The sequence below is a fragment of the Silurus aristotelis genome (genome assembly GCF_946808225.1).
Source record: "Silurus aristotelis genome assembly, chromosome: 5".
In the NCBI taxonomy this organism is placed as follows: domain Eukaryota; kingdom Metazoa; phylum Chordata; class Actinopteri; order Siluriformes; family Siluridae; genus Silurus; species Silurus aristotelis.
In genome coordinates, this window is record NC_139578.1 from 9785932 (window position 1) to 9809643 (window position 23712).

The following is a 23712-nucleotide window of genomic DNA, read 5'->3' on the forward strand; positions in this document are numbered from 1 at the left end:
GGAGGATTCCATACCGATTGAGGATCCTCTACATTTCTAGTACTTGATCATGTTTCAAATTACAAGGGAAATGTTTTTTTTTAAGGAAACAACATAGTAGTGAACTACCAAATAAGTGCACTGGATGCTACAGTAATTTACTGGCAACATGGCTGAATCAAGACAGGTTAGTTAAGATAGATGTGGTGGCTCAGTGCCTAAGACTTTGCATTACAAATTAGAACGTGTTAAAAATCACTAAAATCCCTGCAACATCACCCGTGCCATGGATGTGTACATGTTCAAGACTCTTGTCCTTCATGACCCAGCTGTGCAGTCAAATGAGCAAATGTACTAGATTATATATTATACTGAGTAAGAGATTATATTTCTTTATTATAAGTATGTTTACATTTGTTTATTGTATTTATATGTTAGAACTTATTAACACAAAATCAATGGAACATTTTTGCTGAGTCATTATGCCTCCCATATCCCGTTCTCCATTTAAACCTGAATTATGCACACATTCTATGAGTTGGCACATATCATTTCTCTCAGTATGTCACGTTTACTTTTTGGGATTTTAAATCATTTGCTTTACTAACAATCTTTGGCTCACCATCCTATGGTCTGATGCCACAACCCTAACCTGTTTATTTGCATTTTCAAGCTTTTAAAAGAAAAAACTTAATTCAAGTCTTGAATGAAAATGTATTGCTTTGCAAATGCTCTTTTTTTTCTTAGTGATTGGTTTCAAATTAAATTATACAATTTTGATAAACTCTGATTTATTCAACATTATTGCATTTATAATATTAAATACAAACAAAAGTGACAATTAATCCTCGGACTATGATTAGTGTGTGTGACGTTTTCTGCAAAAGAGTAGATAATGTATGTATTGTATTTTGATGCTGGAATACTGGAATGCGATTTACAATCCACTTTGACATTTTGGGGAAAATCCATGGGATAAGTAGATCCCATGGATTACTGTAAAATGAGCAGGGCAAAGTAATCTAGCCATGATGCAATGAAAAAAGTCCCAGCTCTAGACCTTCAAATGTCGTGCATCTGTTTATCAATTTTTGACTTCAAGTGCTCCTTGTACGCCAAAATGTCTCTGTTCCATTTCTTGATGGTCTGGTTTTCACACACCCAAATTTCCTGAGCCACCTGGAATCAAACATTTCACAATCATTCCTACAGTTTGACAAAACAACATAAAAAAAAACTGCTAATTCATAAACTACCTGCTGGATGAGTCTGAAGTCGTGGCTGACCAGCATCATCCCTCCTTCAAACTCATTAATGGCTTCAGCCAGGGCGTCGATGGTCTCGATGTCCAGATGATTGGTAGGTTCATCCAGGAAGAGCATGTGGGGGTTCTGCCAGGCCAGCCAGGCGAAGCACACGCGACACTTCTGACCATCTGACAGATTCCTGATGGGACTCACCTGAAGAATAAATAATTTGTATAATTTATGTGTAATATAATGTCGAATTTATTATACATTATATAATGTATTATTTGTTTCAATATTGTTTATTATGGCTGTAACAAATGTAAGTGTTTCCTTCATTCTCTCACAAACAGATTCACACCTGCTGTTTACCAGTCAGGCCGTACCGGCCGATGATCTTTCTCATTTCTTCTTTTTCTTTGATATTTGGGTAACACTTCATCATGTATTCTAGAGGAGACAGGTCCAACTCCAGCTGTTCAGTCAGATGCTACAACACACATATGACCCAAATACTCAACAGTTGAACTATTATTAAAACTACAAATACTTATTGATTTAGTACCTGTTAACCCCTGTTTGCATGTCCCTGGCTATTATAATGTAAATAACTGCTTATCAAATTTAAACCACAGCATATATAGAGTCATGAAAGACCGCTTACAGTATTTCACTTACACTTAACATTTACATAAAAAATTCAGAGTATTGATGTTTTGAATGTGTAGGTTTCATAAATTTAGACCATTTAGAGCAGTTGTGTTCAAAGTAATTTAATTAAATACTTTGAACTCAATTAGTTCATACTGGTAATATTCAGATAACAATTGCAAAATGCTGCTCAGGAAAGTTTGAGATACTAAAAATAATGTATAATGATGCATAAAACACCTTTTCCTCCTGTAGAAAGCAGTTATAAAGAAAATGCTTAGCATGACTTTAATGTATTAAAGATAGTAATATTATAAGAATGAATTCAGTGCACGTTGTATACAGGCACACAGAATATAAACTCACGTTCATTACGTTCATATTTTGGGCTCTTCGGCTTGACTGTATTAAATATGCTTTATTAAAACGGTGTTCATTCAAATTTTTATTAATAAGAATGTTCCTTTTGAAGACAGCAAGTCTCACAGAATGAATTTCCAACCCCTGCCCAGTACGAAATCAAGAGGAAGTACGGCAACAAAATACACTCAAACACTGCTAGCAATGTAATGTTTTAAAATCCCAAAACAAATATTCTAGATACATTTCTTTCAAATTTAAATCACGCATTTTTAAGGACCTATGTTTGTTTTCAAGTACTGTATTTTCCGGACTTTAAGCCGCTACTTTTTTTCCACGCTTTCAACCCCGCGGCTTAAACAACGAAGCCGCTAATATATGGATTTTTCCTGGGTTTTCCCAGTTTCACAAACTTCAAGCCAAAAAACTGAACCCAATAAAATTAGACCAATCAAATTGCAGAACGGGTTTAAGGTGAACCAATTAAATTCTTTATATTAAATCAGGTGCGCTCCCACTGAATCGGGCCACACCACATAAATATGGATGAGGTTCCTCTGACGTTTTACCTGGCGCTCACTCGGACTGTCTACAGCAGGGGTGTCAAACTCAGGCCCGCGGGGCCAAATCTTCCATGTTTCCTCCCCGACACACTGCACCAACTCCGTGCCCAAGCTGCTCAAATCCTCTCTATGTTCACCAGCACATATCTGTGTGGGAAATTGTTCTCTTTAATGAAGATGAACTAAACACCACTCAGGAGTCTCACTGATGAATACCTTCACTCCATCCTGAGGATTTCCTCAGCTCAGAGACTAACTCCAGACATAATGCACTTGTATCTAAGAAGAGATGAAGGAATCTGTCTTCAACCAATCAGAGTAAATCAGAGTGTAAAAACTGAGCTTGAATAAATGATGTCTGCACTTTTTCTACTCTAAGGCATGAACTGTTAATGGTTGAATGATTGCTTTTTTTAATTGAAGGATATTATTATTATTTTTTGTTGTTTTGTTGTTGCCCTGTGAAAAAAGGAATTAGAAAGTCTAGAGAGAGAGAGAGAGAGAGAGAGAGAGAGAGAGAGAGAGAGAGACATAATAAGAAACGAATACCGCTGATTTGTGTTTTATTTCTAATTAAATTTCTCATGTGTTTATAATATTAAACTTTGGTTGTTCCAGATTTAATGTTTATGCAAAACTAAAGTTTGTTTCCATATGAAAAGGTTAAACATTACAGATCTGGAGAGACAGAAAACATGCACAATTGCAGTCAATTTTTCAATAAATATTGAGTTTGGCCCGCAACTTCGTCCCAGTTTTTAATTTTGGCCCGCTGTGAATTTGAGTTTGACACCCCTGGTCTACAGGAAATGTGAATCATTCTTCACGCTGAAAACAACTGGGCATTAAAACACACTTCACCTGTGTTCTAAGCTGCTTGGCATCGGGAGAGAAGATTCACCGATGGTGATTTTTAAACGCACGACGATGCCAAAAGAAAAACTCTCGAGAGAAATTGTTGTAAAAGGAGAGAGGAAGACAATGAACAATGACTTTCTTGGTAGGCTACTGTCTACCAAGTCTGACAGACAGACCACAAGACCACAAGCCGTACGGGTCGGGAAACACACCTCATCCACCCTCACCCTCAGCACTGGCGCCCCCTAGGGTTGTGTTCTGAGCCCCCTGCTTTACTCGATGTACACATACGACTGTGTGGCCACTTCCAACTCCACCACCATCATCAAGTTTGCTGACAACACTGTTGTGGTGGGCCTGATCTCCAACAACGATGAGACGGCCTACCTACAGGAGGCAATGGACTCTTTTATCTGTTGCGTTCAGGGAAACGCTTCCGAGCTTCTTCCCGCAGGCCATTAGGAGTTTAAATCAGGAAACACCCAGGATCTAAAAACTGGCCCACTCTCTCCATCATCACACTTCCTCTCTGTACATATCTCACCTTTCGCACCACGACACTTTAATCTCTGGACTTTATAAAGTGCACTTTATATTTAATTTCATTTTTATACCACACCATACTGCACACGGACACTTTACGGACCTTTACACCACACCACACCGCACACGGACACTTTACGGACCTTTACACCACACCATACCGCACACAGACAATCTACGGTCCTTTACACCACACCATACCGCACGCAGACCCACCACTAAAATTGTCTACTGTTTAGACTCTGTTACACATTGTTTACTGTTTACTGTTTCACTGTTTACTGCCATTTTTTTGTATATTCACATTTATAGATCTTTGTATATCTTTTATATCTTTATATTCTATATTTTATTTTATTTTATTATTTTATTTAGTTCTTTTATACCTCATACTTATTTATCTGCCCCATCCTATTCCCTCATGCCGGACCGTCGTAAAAGCATTTCACTGCATGTCGTACCCTGTATGTATCTGTATGTGATGAATAAAATTTGATTTGATTTGAGATACAAGCCGTTGTAACGCGTTGAGTCTGGGTGAAGGGAAAGCTCGCTAACTCCAGTTGCAACAGAAATCATATAAGCACAGACAGATTTCCAAAACTCGTGCTTTTTTTATTTTTCTTGGCAACAGCGTTACGGCTTAGTCAAAGAAACTTAGAAATGAGCATCAGAAAATAATAAGGACATATTCCTTGGTCTTGCACACATGCAGTAATACCGGAAAACTGTGGGCGGCAGGCTATTCCCAAAATGCCGCTCTGCTCTTAAAGGAGCCACAACATATATTTCAACTGTGTAACAGGCACTGTCGTTAAAGCCTGTGTAAAGTTCATTAGTTTTAGTGTAGACTGCGGCTTATTTATGTTCAAAATAAAAATCTTTGTAAAATTTAGTGGGTGCGGCTTATATTTGGGTGCGCTTGATAGTCCGGAAATTACGGTACTTTCCAGGCCTTGAATCTATGTATCTAAAATTCAATTACTTTCAAGAAGAGTGGGAACCCTGCTGTTATTAGAGCTTACTAACATGCATAGCTTACACATACAGTGAATTGAGCAACGGCTCACCCGGTGATACCTGCCAATCTTTACATGCGAGTGTTTCCTGATCATACCATCAGTTGGGAGTAGCTATAAAAAATAATATAAGCATTACAAGGTTTAAATACACTGGACCTTAAGTTAAAAAAAAAACAAATTTGCTAACTAAACTGTTAACAATTTTACTGTCAACTGACCTCTCCCATCAAAAGTTTCAGTAGTGTGGACTTTCCTGCTCCATTAGGACCCACCCGTGTGTCCAAGTCAATGCCAAACTCCAAGTTTTTATAAATGTAAGGCTTAGGAAAAAAAAGAATACAAAGTTAGCAGTACTTAAGGGACAAATTCAAGGCTCATTTCCATAAAAATTTATTTTATGAACAGCACAATTGTGCAAATTTAATATAACACTGTATATGAAATCGGCACATGAGTAGCCTTCTGCTACACCTGGTGTTTGGGGAGGGGCTAGAATGTTGTAAGGGTTGTGAACAATGTGGCATGCGTGGGCCTAAAATTATTAATTTCTGCTTCTCCCTAAGCATGTGTGTGTATAAAAAATTAACAGCTCACGTGTGCTCTTAGGCTGGGTTTTTGACATGCTGTAAGTGACATACTTCCAGCACTATTACAATTGCTTTGTTGTTTTTATTATCACCAGCTGCTTAACTGGTGTTTTATTCATTTATTTTGATACTGATTAACTGCTCAGGTGAACACAAATCCTTCTGTGTTTGTGCGACTAAGCCACTTGCTTTCAAGTGCTTCAATCTGTGTAATGCAATCTGCAAAAAAAATGTGTGTCCTAAAAATCGGCTGCTAATCAGCAGCTTCTAATATATATTAGAAATATACCGTATTTCTGATCAAATACACACAGTAAATGTTATTTAAAATACATTACTATTAGATATGAAACAGAAATCTGTTAATTTCACGATACAAAATACTGGTGTGATGAATTTCGAATCTGCATTGTAAGATTGTAGCTACCCATCTCTTATATAGTGCACTATATTTGGTGTCGGTGCACGCACAATGCACTCTGATTTCAAGAGTACATCCGATTTACTACACAGCGAGGAGATATGGCGCAAAAGACAATAATGAATGAGAAATGAATTAACATTTTGACCAACAGCCTCTCCTCTCTGACGTGGGATATTTACACTCATTTTCATTTCCTTCTTACTATACAGTGAACTCAACTGCCATGTGCTTTACAGAAATGATTGAATCAGTGAACAATTTGTGCAATAAGTCGAGCTTTAACTGTTCTGGCACACCAGCACACAGTAGCATCTGGAGCACAAAGTGTGAGATTTGGAAACCTAAGTGGCTTGAAACATGTGCATTTAACAGTCCAAAGAGTTGAGCTAATTGTAAGGCAGAATATCTTTCAGCTTCTCCCATTAGGGGTCGCCACACCGTATTCATGATCCGCATGATCGATTTGGCACGTTTTTACGCTGGATGCCTTCCCAACACTAAGAGTGCACTGGCTTGTGCAACCCTAATGACTGGGGTTGGTTCCCTGATCGGGGATCGAACCCGGGCCTCTGCGTTGAGAGCGCCGCATCCTAACCACTAGACCACCAGGGAACCCTATGACAAACCAAAATGTGCTACCTCTAAACATTTACACACTGCATTAACAGCATATACAGTTATTCTAAACCACTGTATACTTGCCTAGTTTTTGTCTCGAGACGTTAACATCTAAAAAAATGATTCAGAAGCACCTGAACTTCAGTAGGAATATGCCATAAAGACGCTTTTCTACTTTGTACAATTAAAAATGCAATCTTATCTATAATAATTAGGATGCCATAAAACAATTTATATAAAATAAACAAAAATAATGTTTGATAAATGGGAAAAGTACACCTTATAAATCCAAATTAAATGAAGTTTATTAGTTATTTGTGTAGATATCACCTTGTGAATCCTATATCACTATTTGATTTGCATCATGGACTAATATCATATCTTCACCTACCAGGTTACTATATACCACAATGGCTGACCTAGTACTAAAAAAAACAAAAACAAATGTGATACCATAATTAAGGTAAAAAATGATGAGTAAACTAGCTGGCAGCCACCAACTCCCGCTTCCTGGACTTCACACTTACTGTTTCATCGGAATATCTGAAACTGACATTCTGCACCATGATGACGGGAGGCGGGATCTTTCCACAGGGAGAAAAATAAAATGACAGAGTCTGAAAGAGGAAAGAAGAGAAGGTTCTAGGTTGATGTTCCAGCGGCAGGCTGCAAATACATTACCTCTAGCAACAATTGATCATTTTACTAAACTGTATGCTGGCTATTTTGGGAATTGGAATTACAGCACTTCTGGTCTCAGATGATCTTGCTTGATGATGAGGATGATTGTGGGTTCTTAACTACACTCAATTCCCATCGTCATGGATGTACAGTACATGAACAGGAATCTACATGCTACCGAGATCGACACTAAGATAAAACACTGGATGGAGGTACAGCTGAAATGGGAATTTTCATAAATATCATACGTCATATAGCTCTCACAGGCACTAGACGAAGATGAATTAAGTACTTCTCCACAACAACATGCAAATATTACGCTTATATGATGCTTAATTGCAAATAGAATGCTAAATATTACATTTAGTAACTGTAGGTGTGTATATGTGAGTGTGTGTGCCCACACACAACCTTATCTGTAACTACGCGTGAGGTCAGGCCTGAGGCCACCATCTTCTGCAACGTTTTCTCTTTGCTCTGAGCTTGACGAGCCAGCTTAGCCGAGCCGTGACCAAATCGAGCAATGTAGTTCTACATAGAAAAGGTGGCACAGAAAGGTTTGCTTCAGCTTTCTCATAGAGGAAAATAGTTACTTTCAGTAAATAACATTCCAATGAAACACTCTGAGAATGGAATTAGACTTCACCAACAAGAAAGACAGACATGTTAAAGTGAAAGTAACAACAGTAATACGAGAAGGAGCTGTAAACAGCGCAGCAGTGTTTTACCTTCATATGAGATATCTGGTCCTGCTCCCAGTTGTAGCGTTTCATCTGGTTCTCCTCAAGCTCTTCCCTGGTCTTCACGTATTGGTCATAATTGCCCTTTAATTGACATCAGATGACACAAAATGTTGAGGGCATAGTTTTAGCCTGTTATTTGGTTCAAATGGATGGCATTCTACAGTCAAGTTGTAACCACTTAAACCATAAAGGCAAGCACTTTAGAAAAGTGACTTCGCGATGTTACAGGTTAGTTTTAGTACATTTGAGTACATTGAGCACAAAACCCATATATTGTCATTACATCTAAAATGAGTCAGAGACAAGGAAGGTAGTGTACATATTAGCCCTTTCCTTTTAATATCTTCCATTGTATTCACTGTGAACCGAAATATTTCGCTTCACCTGAGTAGAATGTGTATATGTGGGCATGTATATATACACACAGTATATACAGGTGCATCTCAGTAAATTAGAAAGTCGTGGAAAAGTTCATTTATTTCAGTAATTCAACTTAAATTGTGAAACTTGTGTATTAAATCAATTCAAAGCACACAGACTGAAACAACTGGACAACTGTCAGATCAGCAGTCTTCCCCATGATTGTGTAGCCTAGTGAACCAAACTGAGAGACCATTTTGAATGCTCAGGAAACCTTTGCAGGTGTTTTGAGTTGATTAGCTGATTGGCATTTCACGGTCTAATTTGTGGAGATTTTAAATTGGTGGGGTTTTTGTTAAATGTGAGCCAAAATCATCACAATTAAAAGAACAAAAAGACTAAAACCACTTCAGTCTGTGTGCATTGAATTTATTTAATAGACAAGTTTCACAATTTAAATAGATTTACTGAAGTAAATCAACTTTTCCATGCCATTTTAATTTATTGAGATGCACCTCTATGCACGGTTTGTTATGTACTGTGGATTTATCGTATCATTTTCTGCTTAGTCACTATTTATTACAGTCTCTGACCTCGGACTGAAGCACTACAGGAATGCACAAGATACACCAATAATGCTAAAAATCATGCATTAAAACGATGAGTGAAAGAGCTTGCAGTCACCAACACTTCCTTTCATGGACATAGTAGCTAAGCATCGTACGATTGTTTGAAAGAGGTGCATCAAAAGTGCATAGAAAACACTTACTGTGTAGTATCTAAGTTTTCTTTGATGTAGATGTATGATGTTGGTGCAAACACCATTCAGGAAGTCCTGAGAGTGTGAAATGAGGACAAGAATTCACTTAAACCTGGAACAAAATATTCCCATAAAAATGAAGCAGTTACAGTTGTGATCCATGTGCACTGCCGGCATTTAGGAATTAGCCAAAGTTCTCTTTCAAACATTTGTTTGGTATCTCACTATAGGAATCGCCTCGGGCGTGACCAATCCTGGAAGCATCAATCACACCACGTCTGTCGGCTGACAGACCAATTATTACAGTGATGCGGGAGTCCCGCCTCCCTATATACACCGCTGCTGGCGGTCCCTGCCTCATTCTCATTCTCTTCCCCTAAAAGCTTCCTTTTAGGAAGCTATCCTCAGCAGATCCTCTGGGGGCGGTCGCTTAACTGTTCACAGACAGGCCGTTAAAGTACGTCTCCGAGCGCGGCTGCTTCTTGAGGAGAATATCCACTGTCAAAGCGGATATTCCCTTCTGCTGTTTCTTTCCTTATTTTCTTTTCACATCGCGTCAAGCGAGTATTAGAATATCGTTCGAGACCCGTTTCGAGAAGCACGTCGTGGTGATCTTGTTGTTTACTTTTTTTCCTGTGATTGCACCTCCGTTATGGCGACCGCAAGTTCATCTGGGTGCACGGCGGGGAAAGTTCAATCCCGACCGTGTGCATGCGGGTCTACGATCTCGGCAAAAGACTCTCATCCCCTGTGCATCGTGTGCTTAGGAGTTCGGCACGCTCAAACCATGCTCGCTAACCCCGAGTGCTGCCCGCACTGCGCTCTTTTCCCGTCAAGGATTCGGGAGCGCCGCCTGCGAGTCGCGGCCGCGAATAAAGGGGACCCATGTCTCTCTCCGCTGCCCGCAGAGAGGGACGAAGCTGCTTCGCAAGCACAGTGCAGCTGGGGAGAGTTGATGGATGAGGTTTCTCCTGTCCTTCCTTCACTCTTCTAATCTTACTCTCTACTGGATAACAAGGGTGAGGGAGAGGAAGATGATGAGGTTGCTCATTTTTTGGAGGAAGATTTGGAGGACGACGAGGAGGATGCTATCCTTCCTCCTGATCTTCTCTCCAGGCCTGGAAGTGCTACGGGCCCTTCCCCCATGCCAGGTGAGCTGGACCTCGTGGAGGTGTGTAGGAGAGCAGCCAAGAAACTTTCCATCGAATGGCCATCTCAGCAGGTGCATCAGGACGCTGAGAGGGATTTATATGATGGGAAGAGGCTGCCATCGCACACTTCCCCAGTTAAGCAGCTGATTCCTGCTGTACCGGTGTGTGTCACAGAAATGCATAGTTTTTGGGACAAGCCCTTCTCGCATAGAGTGCCCGTTAAGGGTTTCTCTAGACTGGAGGTGCACGATATGGAGGCTTTGGGGATGTACAACCCCCACCTCCACCCAAATCGACGAGCTGCTCTATCCTCCTCCTCCCCTTCTCTGCCAGGACGTACAGAAAGGCTGTCCGCCTTCCTTTTCCAGAAGATCTACCGCTCCTCGGCCCTAGCGGTTAGAGCTCTGAATGCCACCTTAATGCTCACGGCTTACCAGGCAGAGCTCATGGAGGAAATGGGGAGGCAGATTGATGCTGGGTCACCAGATTCAGCCTTGTGGAAAGAAATCTGCGTCATTGCGGATCTCAACCTATGTTCTTCTAGAGGAGCGGTCCAGAGCTGCGGCCGCAGCATGGGCCTCGCTGTGGTAGGCGAAAGAGCCCTGTGGTTGGGGTTGACGGGCTTATCGGAGAGGGAGAAGGTGGAGTTCCTTGATGCCCCGATAGAGCCGAAAGCCCTTTTCGGGGCTGCGGTGGCGAATATGCGCCAGCAATGCGACCTTCGCAAGAAGGACGGTGAAGCTTTTGAGGCATGCCTCCCAAGAAAGCCTCCTGCTCGCCCTCCCCAACCCACACGTTCATATTTCGCCCCTGCGCCCAGGGAGAGACAGCCTGGTTTCGGGGCCCCTAGGCAACCCCCACCCCAGCAGTCAATGCGAGGGGGGGCTCGCCAGAAAAAGCCCCAGCCCAGGAACAAGACCTCTTTTGCAGCGGCAGCTGCTAGGCATCGCCCAGCGGACCCTCAGGGAGGGAAGAAAAGGCGGGCGACCTAACCTGTGGTCTGATTTTGGGTCAAAAGAGAGGCGGCAGCACTCTCGGAGTTTCTGTAGCACCCCTCGACTCATCTCAGGAGTCTTGTCCTCCCCCTTCAGCGAAAAGGCGTTGGGGAGCGTTTCAAAGACTGTGTTCGACGAACAAGTTTCCTCCGGTTGGAGTGTTGGCACCAGTTCCCCCAGTGCCCGGAAAGTTACTTTTCTCCTCTCCACCCGCGGTGTTATGCAAGAGAAAGAGCAGAATGTTCCATGTTTCATCCAGGCAGTGGGCCGAGGGCACAGATGTGTGTAATAAAGGTGCCGCGAGAAGACAGCCAGCTCGGCTTTTATTCCCGGTACTTTGTCGTTCCCAAGAAAGGGGGGGGGGGTCTCCGTCCCATTCTGGATTTACGGAACCTCAACGAACACCTCAAAAAGTACAAGTTCAAGATGCACACATTGAAAGCTATGCAGAGTGTTATTCGTCCCAGAGACTGGTTTACGTCAGTGGATCTGAAGGACGCGTATTACCACATAAGCATTTATCCGGCACACAGGAAATTCCTACGCTTTGCCTATCAGGGCACAGCCTACGAATATTTGGCGGTTCCGTTCGGGCTAGCTTTAGCTCCGCGGATCTTTACCAAATGTGTCGAAGCTGCACTGTCTCCGTTGAGAACGACGGGTTTAAGAGTGTCAGCGTATTTGGACGATCTCCTCCTCTGCGCTCCGTCACGGCAGCAAGCGGAGGTGGATACGGGGGTGCTTCTGTCTCACCTGACTGGCTTAGGTTTCAGAATAAACGAGACAAAAAGCTGCTTGGTGCCCACACAGGAAATAATATACCTGGGTCTCATATTGAACTCAGACCTGTATCAGGTTTTTTCAATCAGAAGAACGCATCAGGTCGATTCGCAGTTGTCTCTCTCTTTTTCAGAGAGGAAGGACAGTTCCATTCAGACTCTGTTTACGCCTGCTGGGGCTGATGGCTTCGTCAGTGTCTGTCATACCTCTGGGACTGTTGCGAATGAGAGAGTTTTAGTGCTGGGTTACGGCACAGCGCTTATGTCCGAAGCGCCACCTCAATCGCAGGGTGATGGTGACGTCACTGTGCTTATGGGCTCTCCATTACTGGAAAAATCGCGATTTTCTCGAGTCGGGAACCCCGCTGGGGGCTGTTTCCCTGAGAAAAGTAGTGACAATGGATGCGTCACTCGCAGGTTGGGGTGCGATGTGCGAAGGCAGGATGGCGAAAGGGAAATGGCCTTTCTCTTCGGTGCGCGCACATAAACTTTCTGGAGCTGTTAACTGTGTTTCTAGCTTTGAAACATTTCATGCAGTTTCTTCGGAGTCACCACGTATTGGTCAGATCAGACAACACGATGGCAGTGGCGTACATAAATCGCCAGGGCGGAATGCGCTCTCCTCGTCTTCACCGTCTAGCACGAGATCTCATGGTGTGGGGCATGGAGCATTTCCTGTCGCTGCGAACTACTCATGTGCCCGGAGTGCTGAATGCGGGGGCGGATCTCTTGTCCAGGGGAAATCCCCTGTATGGGGAGTGGTCTCTCCATCCTCAGGTGGTGAACCTGTTATGGGAGAGATTTGGCCGGGCCGTCGTAGATCTCTTCGCCTCGCATGAAAACACTCATTGCCCTCTGTTCTTTTCTCTGGCGAGAAACAGTGCACCTATGGGTGTGGATGCGTTAGCACACCCGTGGCCAAACGTTCTGCTTTACGCATTTCCTCCACTAAGTCTGATCGTGCCGACTCTACAAAGAGTAAGAAAAGGCGGTCACTCTGTCCTACTAATCGCTCCGAACTGGCCAGGGAAAGTGTGGCTGACGGAGCCAACTCCTGCACGATCGACCCTGGCCTCTCCTGTTGCGCAGGGATCTCCTCTCGCAAGCGCGCGGAGAGATTTTTCACCCGACACCTGACAGAGTGGCTCTCTGGGCCTGGCCCGTGAGAGTATGAATCTTAGTTTAGCTGGTTTGCCTCCGAGGGTGATTGAGACGATTCAGAATGCGAGAGCAGCTTCGACGCACTCTGCATATGATAGGAAATGGAATGTGTTTGAACTATGGTGTGCTCAGAGACATATCGTCCCTTTTCACTGTTCTGTGGCAGATGTGTTGTGCTTTTTGCAGGAACTTTTGGATAAGGGCAGGGCTTTTTCAACTGTTAAGGTTTATCTCGCCGCTGTTTCTGCATGCCACATAGGGATTGACGGTAATGCTATCGGTCATCACCCGCTCGTGTGCAGGTTTATGAAGGGGGCGCGGCGCCTGAGCACGTTCTCAAAGCCGCTGGTTCTGCCATGGGATCTGTCCGTGGTCCTGAGCACGCTCTCTCAGTCTCCCTTTGAGCCGATAGGGAGTATTGATTTAAAGCTCCTGTCGCTTAAGGTTGCTTTGTTATTGGCTCTTTCTACCGCGAAGCGGGTTAGTGAACTTCATGCTTTGTCTGTTCATAACTCCTGTATGCGGTTTGCTTTGGATTTCTCGCGAGTGGCTCTCAAGACTAATCCGGCTTTTATCCCTAAGGTGAGCGAGTCAGCTTTCGCCTGCAGACAGGTGGATTTAATGGCTTTTCATCCGCCTCCTTTTTCCTCAGCGGAGGAGGAGCGGCTTCACTGTCTGTGTCCTGTCCATGCGTTACGTCACTATGTTGACAGGACGAAGGGATTGAGACGGAGTAATCAGCTGTTTGTTTCATGGGCTGATTCCCGTGAGGGAAGTCCCATTTCCCGGCAGCGCCTGTCCCATTGGCTCGTGGAGGCTATTATAATGAGTTATAATAGAGTGGGTCTTAACCCTCCGGAAGGACTGAGGGCTCATAGTACCCGAGGCTTGGCCACTTCCTGGGCGCTTTTTAAGGGTGTTTCGATTCAGGACATCTGTGCGGCAGCATGCTGGGCTTCGCCGCACACTTTTGTCCGTTTTTATAGGCTGGATGTCACGGAGCCTTTGCTGGCTCATTCCGACCTAAGTGTGTAATACATATATGTATATATATTGTATGTGTGTATATGTATGTATGTATATATATATATATATATATATATATATATATATATATATATATATATATATATATATATATATATATATATATATTTAATGACAACAGATGATGGTAACATCGTGGATCGGTTGTTTGTCATTTCTCTCACTTTCCACTCTCTTCAGTGAGAGGGGTTATCTCTTTTTATCACATCACTGAGTTGGTTGACACCTGCTTCGGACAGCATATCTGCAATACGGGAGTTGTCTATATCCCATAGTGAGATACCGAACGAATGTTTGAAAGAGAACTTTAGGTTACTTACGTAACCCCGGTTCTCTGATAACAGGAGTGAGGTATCTCACCACACTTCCCTCCTTGCAGTGCACGGAGAAGAGATATGTGAGAATGAGGCAGGGACCGCCAGCAGCGGTGTATATAGGGAGGCGGGACTCCCGCATCACTGTCGTGATTGGTCTGTCAGCCGACAGACGTGGTGTGATTGATGCTTCCAGGATTGGTCATGCCCGAGGCGATTCCCATAGTGAGATACCTCACTCCTGTTATCAGAGAACCGGGGTTACGTAAGTAACCTAAAGTTATCTACACATTTAACCCAATCCACATAGCTAAAAGCCTCAACTACGTACGATTTGAGTTCCTCCTCCAGCCACACACAGGCGTCCAGGTCAAGGTGGTTTGTAGGTTCATCCAGTAAAAGCATGAAAGGTTTAATGAACAGCGCTCTGACAGGGTGTAGAAAAGAAGAAGGAACCAATATTAGTACAAGAGATCTCGTTAAACACACTGAGCATGCACACATTGTACCTAGCCAGCGAGACGCGCATCCTCCAACCACCGCTGAAGTCTTTAAACTTTTTGTGCTGCATGGCTGAGGTAAAGCCCAGACCAAAGAGAATGCGTGATGCTCGAACCTCAGCTTTATCTGCATCCAGCTCTTACAAGCGCTCATAGATCTCCATCAGCTTCTCGCACTCTGCTACAGAATGTTAACAAGAACGAAAAGTTTGCTGTGAGAGACTGCACGATCAACACGCCTCACGTATGATCATTCCTAGTAGTATTTCAATTAATATACACAGTAGATAATAATAAATGCTGATATAGTATTTTATTTTATTTATTTATTTTTTCATTCTGCCCAAGCTATTCTGGAAGGATGTCTTTTTTGACAATCAATTAATCAGACCATTTTTCTTTTCTTAGATTAATCGATTGATCAGATTTATTTATTTATTTAAGATGTTTTGCTTAATATAACTACATATATACATACATTTATATAAAACCCTAATTCATGGTATTTATGTACAAAAGTGTGCTTAAAAATGCAAAAGCCACATACTGAGATCTTTAATTTAGACATTTTACAGCTAATAGCGGCTGCTCGTTGAGGAGTGCATGGGCGATTTCTCTAATCTAATCTATTCGTTGACATTATCGATTATTAGCGATTTGATCGATTCGTTGTTGCAGCAGCACTAGCCTATACACATAGTCACCCCTTATAAACCTATAAATCGTATAAATAGTTACACATTATAAATAGCATGCTAGATCTACAAAGTAATACAAATATTGCACACCAAATCTCATTTGCTTATACAGTTTTTCTCTCCTCCTGCCTGTCACTGTACAGACTTCTTTTACGCCTAAATCAGGGCATGATAACGTAAACAAATTCTGCCGATTCAGCAATGACAAGAGCTGACTGTAAATTTCTATAACACCATTGTCACGACTCAATGTATAATTTTTTAGCATTTTCAACAAAGAATTCCATGCACAACAATATGTGAAATTTCATTCCACATAGATTGTAAGGATCTAATACTGAAATTGCACACATCAGTATTCAGGCCTTAGGCTTTACTACATATTCATGTGCTTGACAGAATCTGCATTACAGCTACACACATGGGATAGAGCTTGGCTAAAACAGCCAGATGTCCAAGTTATTCATGATTTTGAGTCCTGATTAAGCCTTGCACAACATTTGCTCGAGCGAGGTGCAGCTCCGATGTGTGAGTTTGATGTATCAACAGTGTCATGGTAAAATGTTCCTTTACGTCAATCTCACAATCAAATCTTTGCAGAGGTGTTATGAAATGAGGATCGTACCATTTTGGTTATATGAGGCTGCTCAATGTCGGCTTTCACATAGAACTACCGGTTTTCTCCCAAGTTAAATTACAGTTTTTTATGATAATGCTGTGGAAAAACATGCAAAAAAAAGAAGCTTTTAATAAATATGTTTAATATGTTTGTGCATAAATTCAACGACACCTGCGACAGATTAAAGTTTCACTTGAAATGACCCGTGGCGACACCGGAGCATCTTAGCGCAGGGGAATTAAATATTTAACGATGTCTGGGAAATTCAGACACAGGCAATTTAGTTTAATTAATTTGATTCGCCGACATGTGAACTGCAAATCCTGTCTGCGGTCTGACCTTTCTGCAGTTATTTAATAGTTCTATTATTTTTGGGTTTATCGATCCAGAATGTTTTTATTTTAATTTTCATTTATATCTTTGTGTGATGTTCTGTATACCATGGCTATAAAATGATACGAGGAATCGTTTTATGACTACCTGCCGTTTTATGACTACCCGCCCCTTCCCAATTAAACTATATGCCAGGACTTGACAATTCTGATTCTTTTATGCAAATCCTTACTTTAGAACATCCCTAGTATTCACTATGAAATCTTATTTGTTATTTTGTTTTATGTCAGTGAAAAAAGCATCTTAATTAGACTTTAATATATGTCACATACACCATAAGCCTGTCTCTTTCTCTAGTACATATGACTCACAGTCCTCATGAGCAAGTCTTTCTGCCTCCTTCTCCAGCTGGTTTCTTTGCTCATCCACCTTCATCACACACTGTAGCGCTGTCTTCTCACTGGGAGCCATCTCACGTGTCAGATGATAAATGTCTATGTGCTCTGGGATGGGGATCTCTTGATGTCCGATAGCAGAAAGGAGCATTGATTTACCTGTCAAATGTGGCATTAGAAAAATAAACTGCTAATCATTTGTACTACATCCAGTCAAGTGTACCAACTGTTGATTCTCCCTTATCATGAAATTCAGATTTTTCTTACGTTAGCCTAAATAAAATAAAAAATCAGAATCTTTAGCATATAAAGTAATACCACAGACTGTGGTGTTTGTATTAGCAACTTATGTTTAGTGTCAATTACAAGAATATAATCCACACCTGTGCCATTTAGACCGATGAGACCGTAGCGTCTGCCCGAGTTCAGTTCCAGGCTTGTGTCGCTCAGCAGCTCCTGCCCATGGAATGTGAGCGAAAGACTGCTGATGTGAACGTCTGTACTGTTGGGGTGCGATGCCAAGACACCAGTTACCGCCCGAGCCTCTGTCTTCCTTAGCTCAAACTCATCAAGCTCTGTAGCCAGAGCAGAAACATCTGTCAAGGGCACAGCATGACTGAGAACAGGACTGACTTTATAGAAAAAAATACATGACAAATCGGTGTTTTATCTGAAAATGTCTCTCCAGCTTTAAATGCTGGTATATTGTATGATGCTGCAGGGTCATATCAGTGTGCTCTGTACCAGTTACTGTATAAATATTGTACATTATCACCATTGCGCCATGTCCGTTACATCAGAAGCATTTTTAATCAGTTGAATGGAATGCAATAAACACACCTCCGTTTGTCTCTCCATTCGGAACTGCTCCGTTTTCCTCGGGTTGCTCGATTTCCTCGTGCTTTTTGACCCGCTGGCGAGCTTTGGCTACCTCTTTCTTCTTAGCAGCCTTCTTCTTAGCAAGGTCTGAGGGCATGGCTACAGAGCTCTGGGGGTTGAAGGGTAACAAGGCACATTAATGACATTAAGATGTGATAAAATATATATAAGTGCAGATGTGACCTTCACATCCATATGTGCTACTTCTCCAATCTGTTCTAGAATATCTCTATATGCACTAGAATTATTATACAGGTTCCCATTTTTGGCAGTAAGATGTTAAAAACTGTCCCAGTGTGACTGTGTTCACACAGTAAGATCTATAAAGGTATATTTTGCCACAATGGATGTTCCATGTGCACATGGTTCAGGTTTTCACTTTTCTTTCCATATATGAGGTGGTATCAGACTAGTTTTGTAACACGCCAACAGAGGGCAGCACAAAGCTGCACGCACAGTCACAGGGAGCACCTGACGTGTTTCTCACCAGAAAAAACATGATCTCACCCTACTCGCCGGATTTGGCTCCTGCGGGCTTCGTCCTCTTCCAGAAGATGGTTCCAGCTCAAAGGTCGCTGTTTTGACACCATTGCGGAGATCCAGCATGAACATTAGAAGGTGCTTGACACGTTTCAAAAAGTAGACTTCCAGGACACATTGCAGAAGTGGCAGGAATGCTGGGAGTGCTGTATTGTTGTGCAAGGTGACTATTTTGAGGGTGATAGTGTGTAAACGTAGATAGATCAAGTTTTTGATACCACCTCATAGTGTATATTTCTCATTATGCTAATCATTATATTTACCTTCCAGTCCTAAAAATATATATCCTGAATATCCTGAAAAAACTATATAATAATATTACCCATGAGCCATGAATAGACAATTATTCTTAGGAAGTAAACAAGCCAATTTCCAGAACTTCCTTTGCACAGTTTAATGACTGCGGTGTACAGACATGGCCATGTCCCTTATTTAAAACACAAACAGTTCTGTTCCTGATTCTCATATCCAGCATGTAGCTAGAGTTGCAAAATGAACAAATATCATTTATCCAAAGCAGTCAACAAGGAAAAGAAAAGAAATAAAAGTTGCTGGGTTTAAACTCAGTGATATATTAAGGGGATTGGTAAGAAAGGAGATCCTAAGAGGTGTTGCTGTTTCTATAAATTAAGAGGAGCCAATTAAAGTATTTGGTCATCTTACAAATGTTGTCCTTGAACCCAGCCATTAGGGTTGCACAAGCCAGTGCACTCTTAGTGCCAGTCCCAAGCCTGGATAAATGGAGAGGGTTGCATTAGGAAGAGCATCCAGAGTAAAACATGTGCCAAATTAAATATACGCATCACGAAAGAGAAATTTATACCGGATCGGTCGAGGCCTGAGTTACCAACGATCACCATACGTATTGTTAGCCAACAGGGTACCAGTAAAAATTAGGCTACTGTTGGCCGAAGGAGGAGAAGGAGAGGAGGAAGACGTCTACAGAGACAGCAGGAAAAGGAGAAGTGGAGGAGATTGGAGGTTAGAATTGGTACTTTAAATGTTGGTACTATGACTGGTAAAGAGAGAGAGGTAGCTGATATGATGGAGAGGAGAAAGGTAGATATGTTGTGTGTTCAGGAGACCAAGTGAAAAGGGAGTAATGCCAGGAACAGGTGGGTTTAAACTGTTCTTTCATGGTGTAGATGGAAAGAGAACAGAAAGAGATTGTGTAGGGGTGATTCTGAAGGAAGAGTACAGTAAGAGTGTAGTGGAGGTGAAGAGAGTTTCTGATAGGGTGATCAATGTGAAACTGGAAGTTTAAGGTGTGATGATAAATATCATCAGTGCTTATGCAGAAGTGATAAGGGAGACAGCTAGGAAGGTACTTGGTGTGACATCTGGAAATAGAAGGGAAGACAAAGAGACATAGTGGTGGAATAAGGAAGTACAGGATAGCGTAAGGAGAAAGAGGTTGGCAAAACAGAATTGGGATCGACAAAATGATGAGGAAAGTAGGCAGGAGTACAAGGAGATGTGGCAGCAGGTAAAGAGGATGAAGAGTGGAAAGTCAGTTGGACCAGATGACATACCGGTAGAAGTGTAGAGATGTTTAGGAGAGATGGCAGTGGATTTTTCAATAAGATCGTTTAACAAGATTTTGGAAGGTGAGAGGATGCCTGAGGAATGGAGAAGGAGTGTGCTGGTACCGATCTTTAAGAATAAGGGAGATGTGCAGACCTGCAGTAACTACAAGGGGAATAAAGTTGATCAGATCAGTCACACCATGAAGTTATGGGAAAGAGTAGTGGAAACCAGGCTGAGAGAAGAGGTGACCATTTGTGAGCAACGGTATGGTTTCATAGCAAGGAAGAGCACCACAGATGCATTATTTGCTTTGAGAATGTTGATGAAGAAGTATAGAGAAGGTCAGAAGGAATTGTATTGTGTGTTTGTGGATTTAGAGAAAGCAAACAACAGGGTGCCGAGAGAGAAGTTGTGGTATTGTATGAGGAAGTCAGGTGTAGCATAGAAGTAAGTAAGGGTGGTGCAGGATATGTATGAGGACAGTGTGACAGCAGTGAAGTGTGCAGTAGGAACAACAGACTGGCTCAAGGTGGAGGTTGGACTGCATCAAGAATCGGCTCTAAGCCCTTTCCTGTTTGCAGTGGTGATGGACAGGTTTACGGACGAGGTCAGACAGGAGTCTCCATGGACTATGATATTTGGGGATGATATTGTGATTTGTGGTGAGAGTAGGGAGCAGGTTGAGAAGATCCTGGAGAGGTGGAGGTATGCACTGTAAAGAAGGGGAATGAAAGTCAGTAGGAGTAAGACAGAGTAAATGTGTGTGAATGAGAGGGAGGGCAGTGGAGGGGTGTGGCTGCAGGGAGAAAAGGTGGAGAAGGTGGAGGAGTTCGGGTACCTGGGGTCAACGGTGTAAAGTAATGGAGAGTGTGTTAGAGAAGTGAAGAAAAGAGTGCAAGCAGGGTGGAGTGGGTGGAGAAGAGTGGCAGGAGTGATTTGTGATAGAAGGGGATCTGCGAGAGTGAAATGGAAAGTTTATAGGACTGTGGTGAGACCTGCGATGTTGTATGGTTTAGAGACAGTAGCATTAAATTAAAGACAGGAGATGGAGCTGGAGGTAGCAGAGCTGAAGATGCTGAGATTTTTGTTGGGAGTGACGAGAATGGACAGAATTATAAATTAGTGTATTAGAGGGACAGCGCATGTAGGACGTTTTGGAGACAAGGTGAGGGAGGCGAGATTGAGATGGTTTGGACATGTGCATGATCTGCTGTGGCAACCCCTAATGGGAGAAGCCGAAAGAAGAAAAAGAAGAAGAAGACAAATGTTATCCTTGAGCTAGCATGTACCATGAGGCAGATTCAGGACATGCTGGAGAGATTCTATCTCTCAGCTTGCTTGGGGTCATCCAGGAATCACGCAGGAGGAGCTGGTATGTGTGGCTGGGGATAGAGGAATCCTCCTCTAAGGAGAATAGCAAAATGTGAATTTGTGGCAGAATGAACAGCAGTGTCAGTGGATGTAATACACATACAATTCGTTCTTCAACAACTGTGTGTGGATCGGCTATTCATTATTTGCTTTCTAACTCACTGAATCTAGATCAATCTACTGTATACCCCGAGCAGCCTGTTAAACTTTTTAGTGACCACAACGTTGAGTCTAATCTCTCCAAAAATGCTCCTTTCGTCACCTCAAGGGTATCGTACCAGGACTAAACCCGAACTGTCTTTCAGCTTTTTTCAAGCTCAGATACCGAGCGCAAAGAATGTATCGAGTTTAATAACGATTTGGACCGTATTCAGATTATGATTTATTTCCGACGTAGTCATCTCTAACCACGTGAGTCCTGAAAGTGCTGACGAGCAGAAAGTCACTGTCCTCGATACCTATTTAGTACACATGCTGGCTAAGATTTGTTTGTTGATTCTGTAATGGGCATATTTATAGTTAGGTCTGATTTAGCACACACTTAACATTTGGATTGTGCACAGAAAGACACACTGGAGCACAATCTGTGTGGGTGTTTGTGTGTGTGTGTGTGTGTGTGTGTGTGTGTGTGTGTGTGTGTGTGTGTGTGTGTGTGTGTGTATATATATGAGTGAGGGCCTTGTTTTTGGGAGGAATGTTTTCCCATGCATAGCAAAGTGAGCAGCATCCTGACCAACTTATGATATCCCACAATGCATTTCTTTAACCTAGGGGACATTGCATTCACATACTGCACTTTAGAGGGTGTAGGAATCAGGGAGCATGATACTATTTTGGACACAATGTTATATGTGTTGCGCATTTACTAAGCTAGCCAATAAATTGTGTCAACACTGTAACAGCAGCCAGTAGCAATTAAGCATTAGTTCTAACAAATAATGATGACATATATCAACAATATTTATTATGCATGCACGCCATAATCGCTATAAGGTTGCATGCACAGACCGGCGTGTTACCACCAGGAACATCATGATAGCAAGTGGCTCCTATAAGTAGCACATCTAGCAGATATCCTCATTTAAAATATATATCATTTAAAAAATGTATAGAAATCTAATAAAATGGTGTGAACTAAACATTGAAATCTTTGCTGTTGTATCATCTTGCATGAACTACACCGCTCATATATCACAATGTTCACTGAAATCAACACAAAAATAAAGAGATGTCAACTCGTAAACTATTTATATATCGTTTTACATACCGAGCAAATAATGATCCGGGTGAAGTAGTGTCCTTATAACGAGGTTGTTAATGACAGTTATACAGTGTCTATAAGACCTGCTGTAGCTTAGCTGAGAGCAGCAGCAGGCCGTATTAGGACATGAGCAAACCTCCTCCTCTGTCAGGGAGGAGCACATGTGATCTCTACATGGATGCAAACCCTCCATTTCTCTATAAATCACACGTTCTCAATGATCAGGTGTTTCAAAAGTGATAGTGGACCACACTTATTATCCACTTGGGCTTATTCCACAGACATATGTCATTTTGCAATCCTAGTCATTTTTATGAACTTTTCACCTTCCCTTGAATAGGAATTTCCTGAGAAATTTGCAATCGTTATGGGAATTATATTGGTTCTAATGGTCTCTATGCTGTCTTCAAGTCTGTAAATATTTACATGCTGTAAAATTGCCAATTCCCTTCACTAGAAGAGGTTTAAATCTGAAGTTGTTAAGGTTTTCGTTGGGAGTGATGAGGATGGACAGGATTAGAAATGAGTTTAGAGGGACAGCCCATGTAGGACGTTTTGGTGACAAGGTGAGGGAGGCGAGATTAAGATGATTTGGACATGTGAAGAGGAGGGACATGAGTTATATTGGTAAAGGAATGCTGAGGATGGAGCCATCAGGAAGGAGGAAAAAAGGAAGGCCAAGGAGGAGGTTTATGGATGTGGTGAGGGAAAACATGCAGGTAGTTGGTGTGAAAGAGGCAGATGTA

At 42.1% G+C, this 23712-nt stretch overlaps 1 protein-coding gene across 1 annotated transcript; it reads right to left on the reverse strand.

Moving 5' to 3' along the window:
* Positions 1-52: 52 nt before the first annotated feature.
* On the reverse strand, positions 53-23099 carry abcf2b (ATP-binding cassette, sub-family F (GCN20), member 2b). Its single transcript, XM_083541995.1, is given in 17 exon segments — positions 53-1158; positions 1236-1439; positions 1588-1716; positions 5272-5334; positions 5442-5543; positions 7380-7469; positions 7945-8064; positions 8262-8357; positions 9406-9498; positions 9502-9508; positions 15175-15270; positions 15353-15483; positions 15487-15524; positions 17365-17547; positions 17772-17984; positions 18229-18376; positions 22973-23099. Coding segments are annotated over 16 exon segments (1818 nt in total). The 5' UTR covers positions 18365-18376; positions 22973-23099; the 3' UTR covers positions 53-1041.
* Positions 23100-23712: the final 613 nt, after the last annotated feature.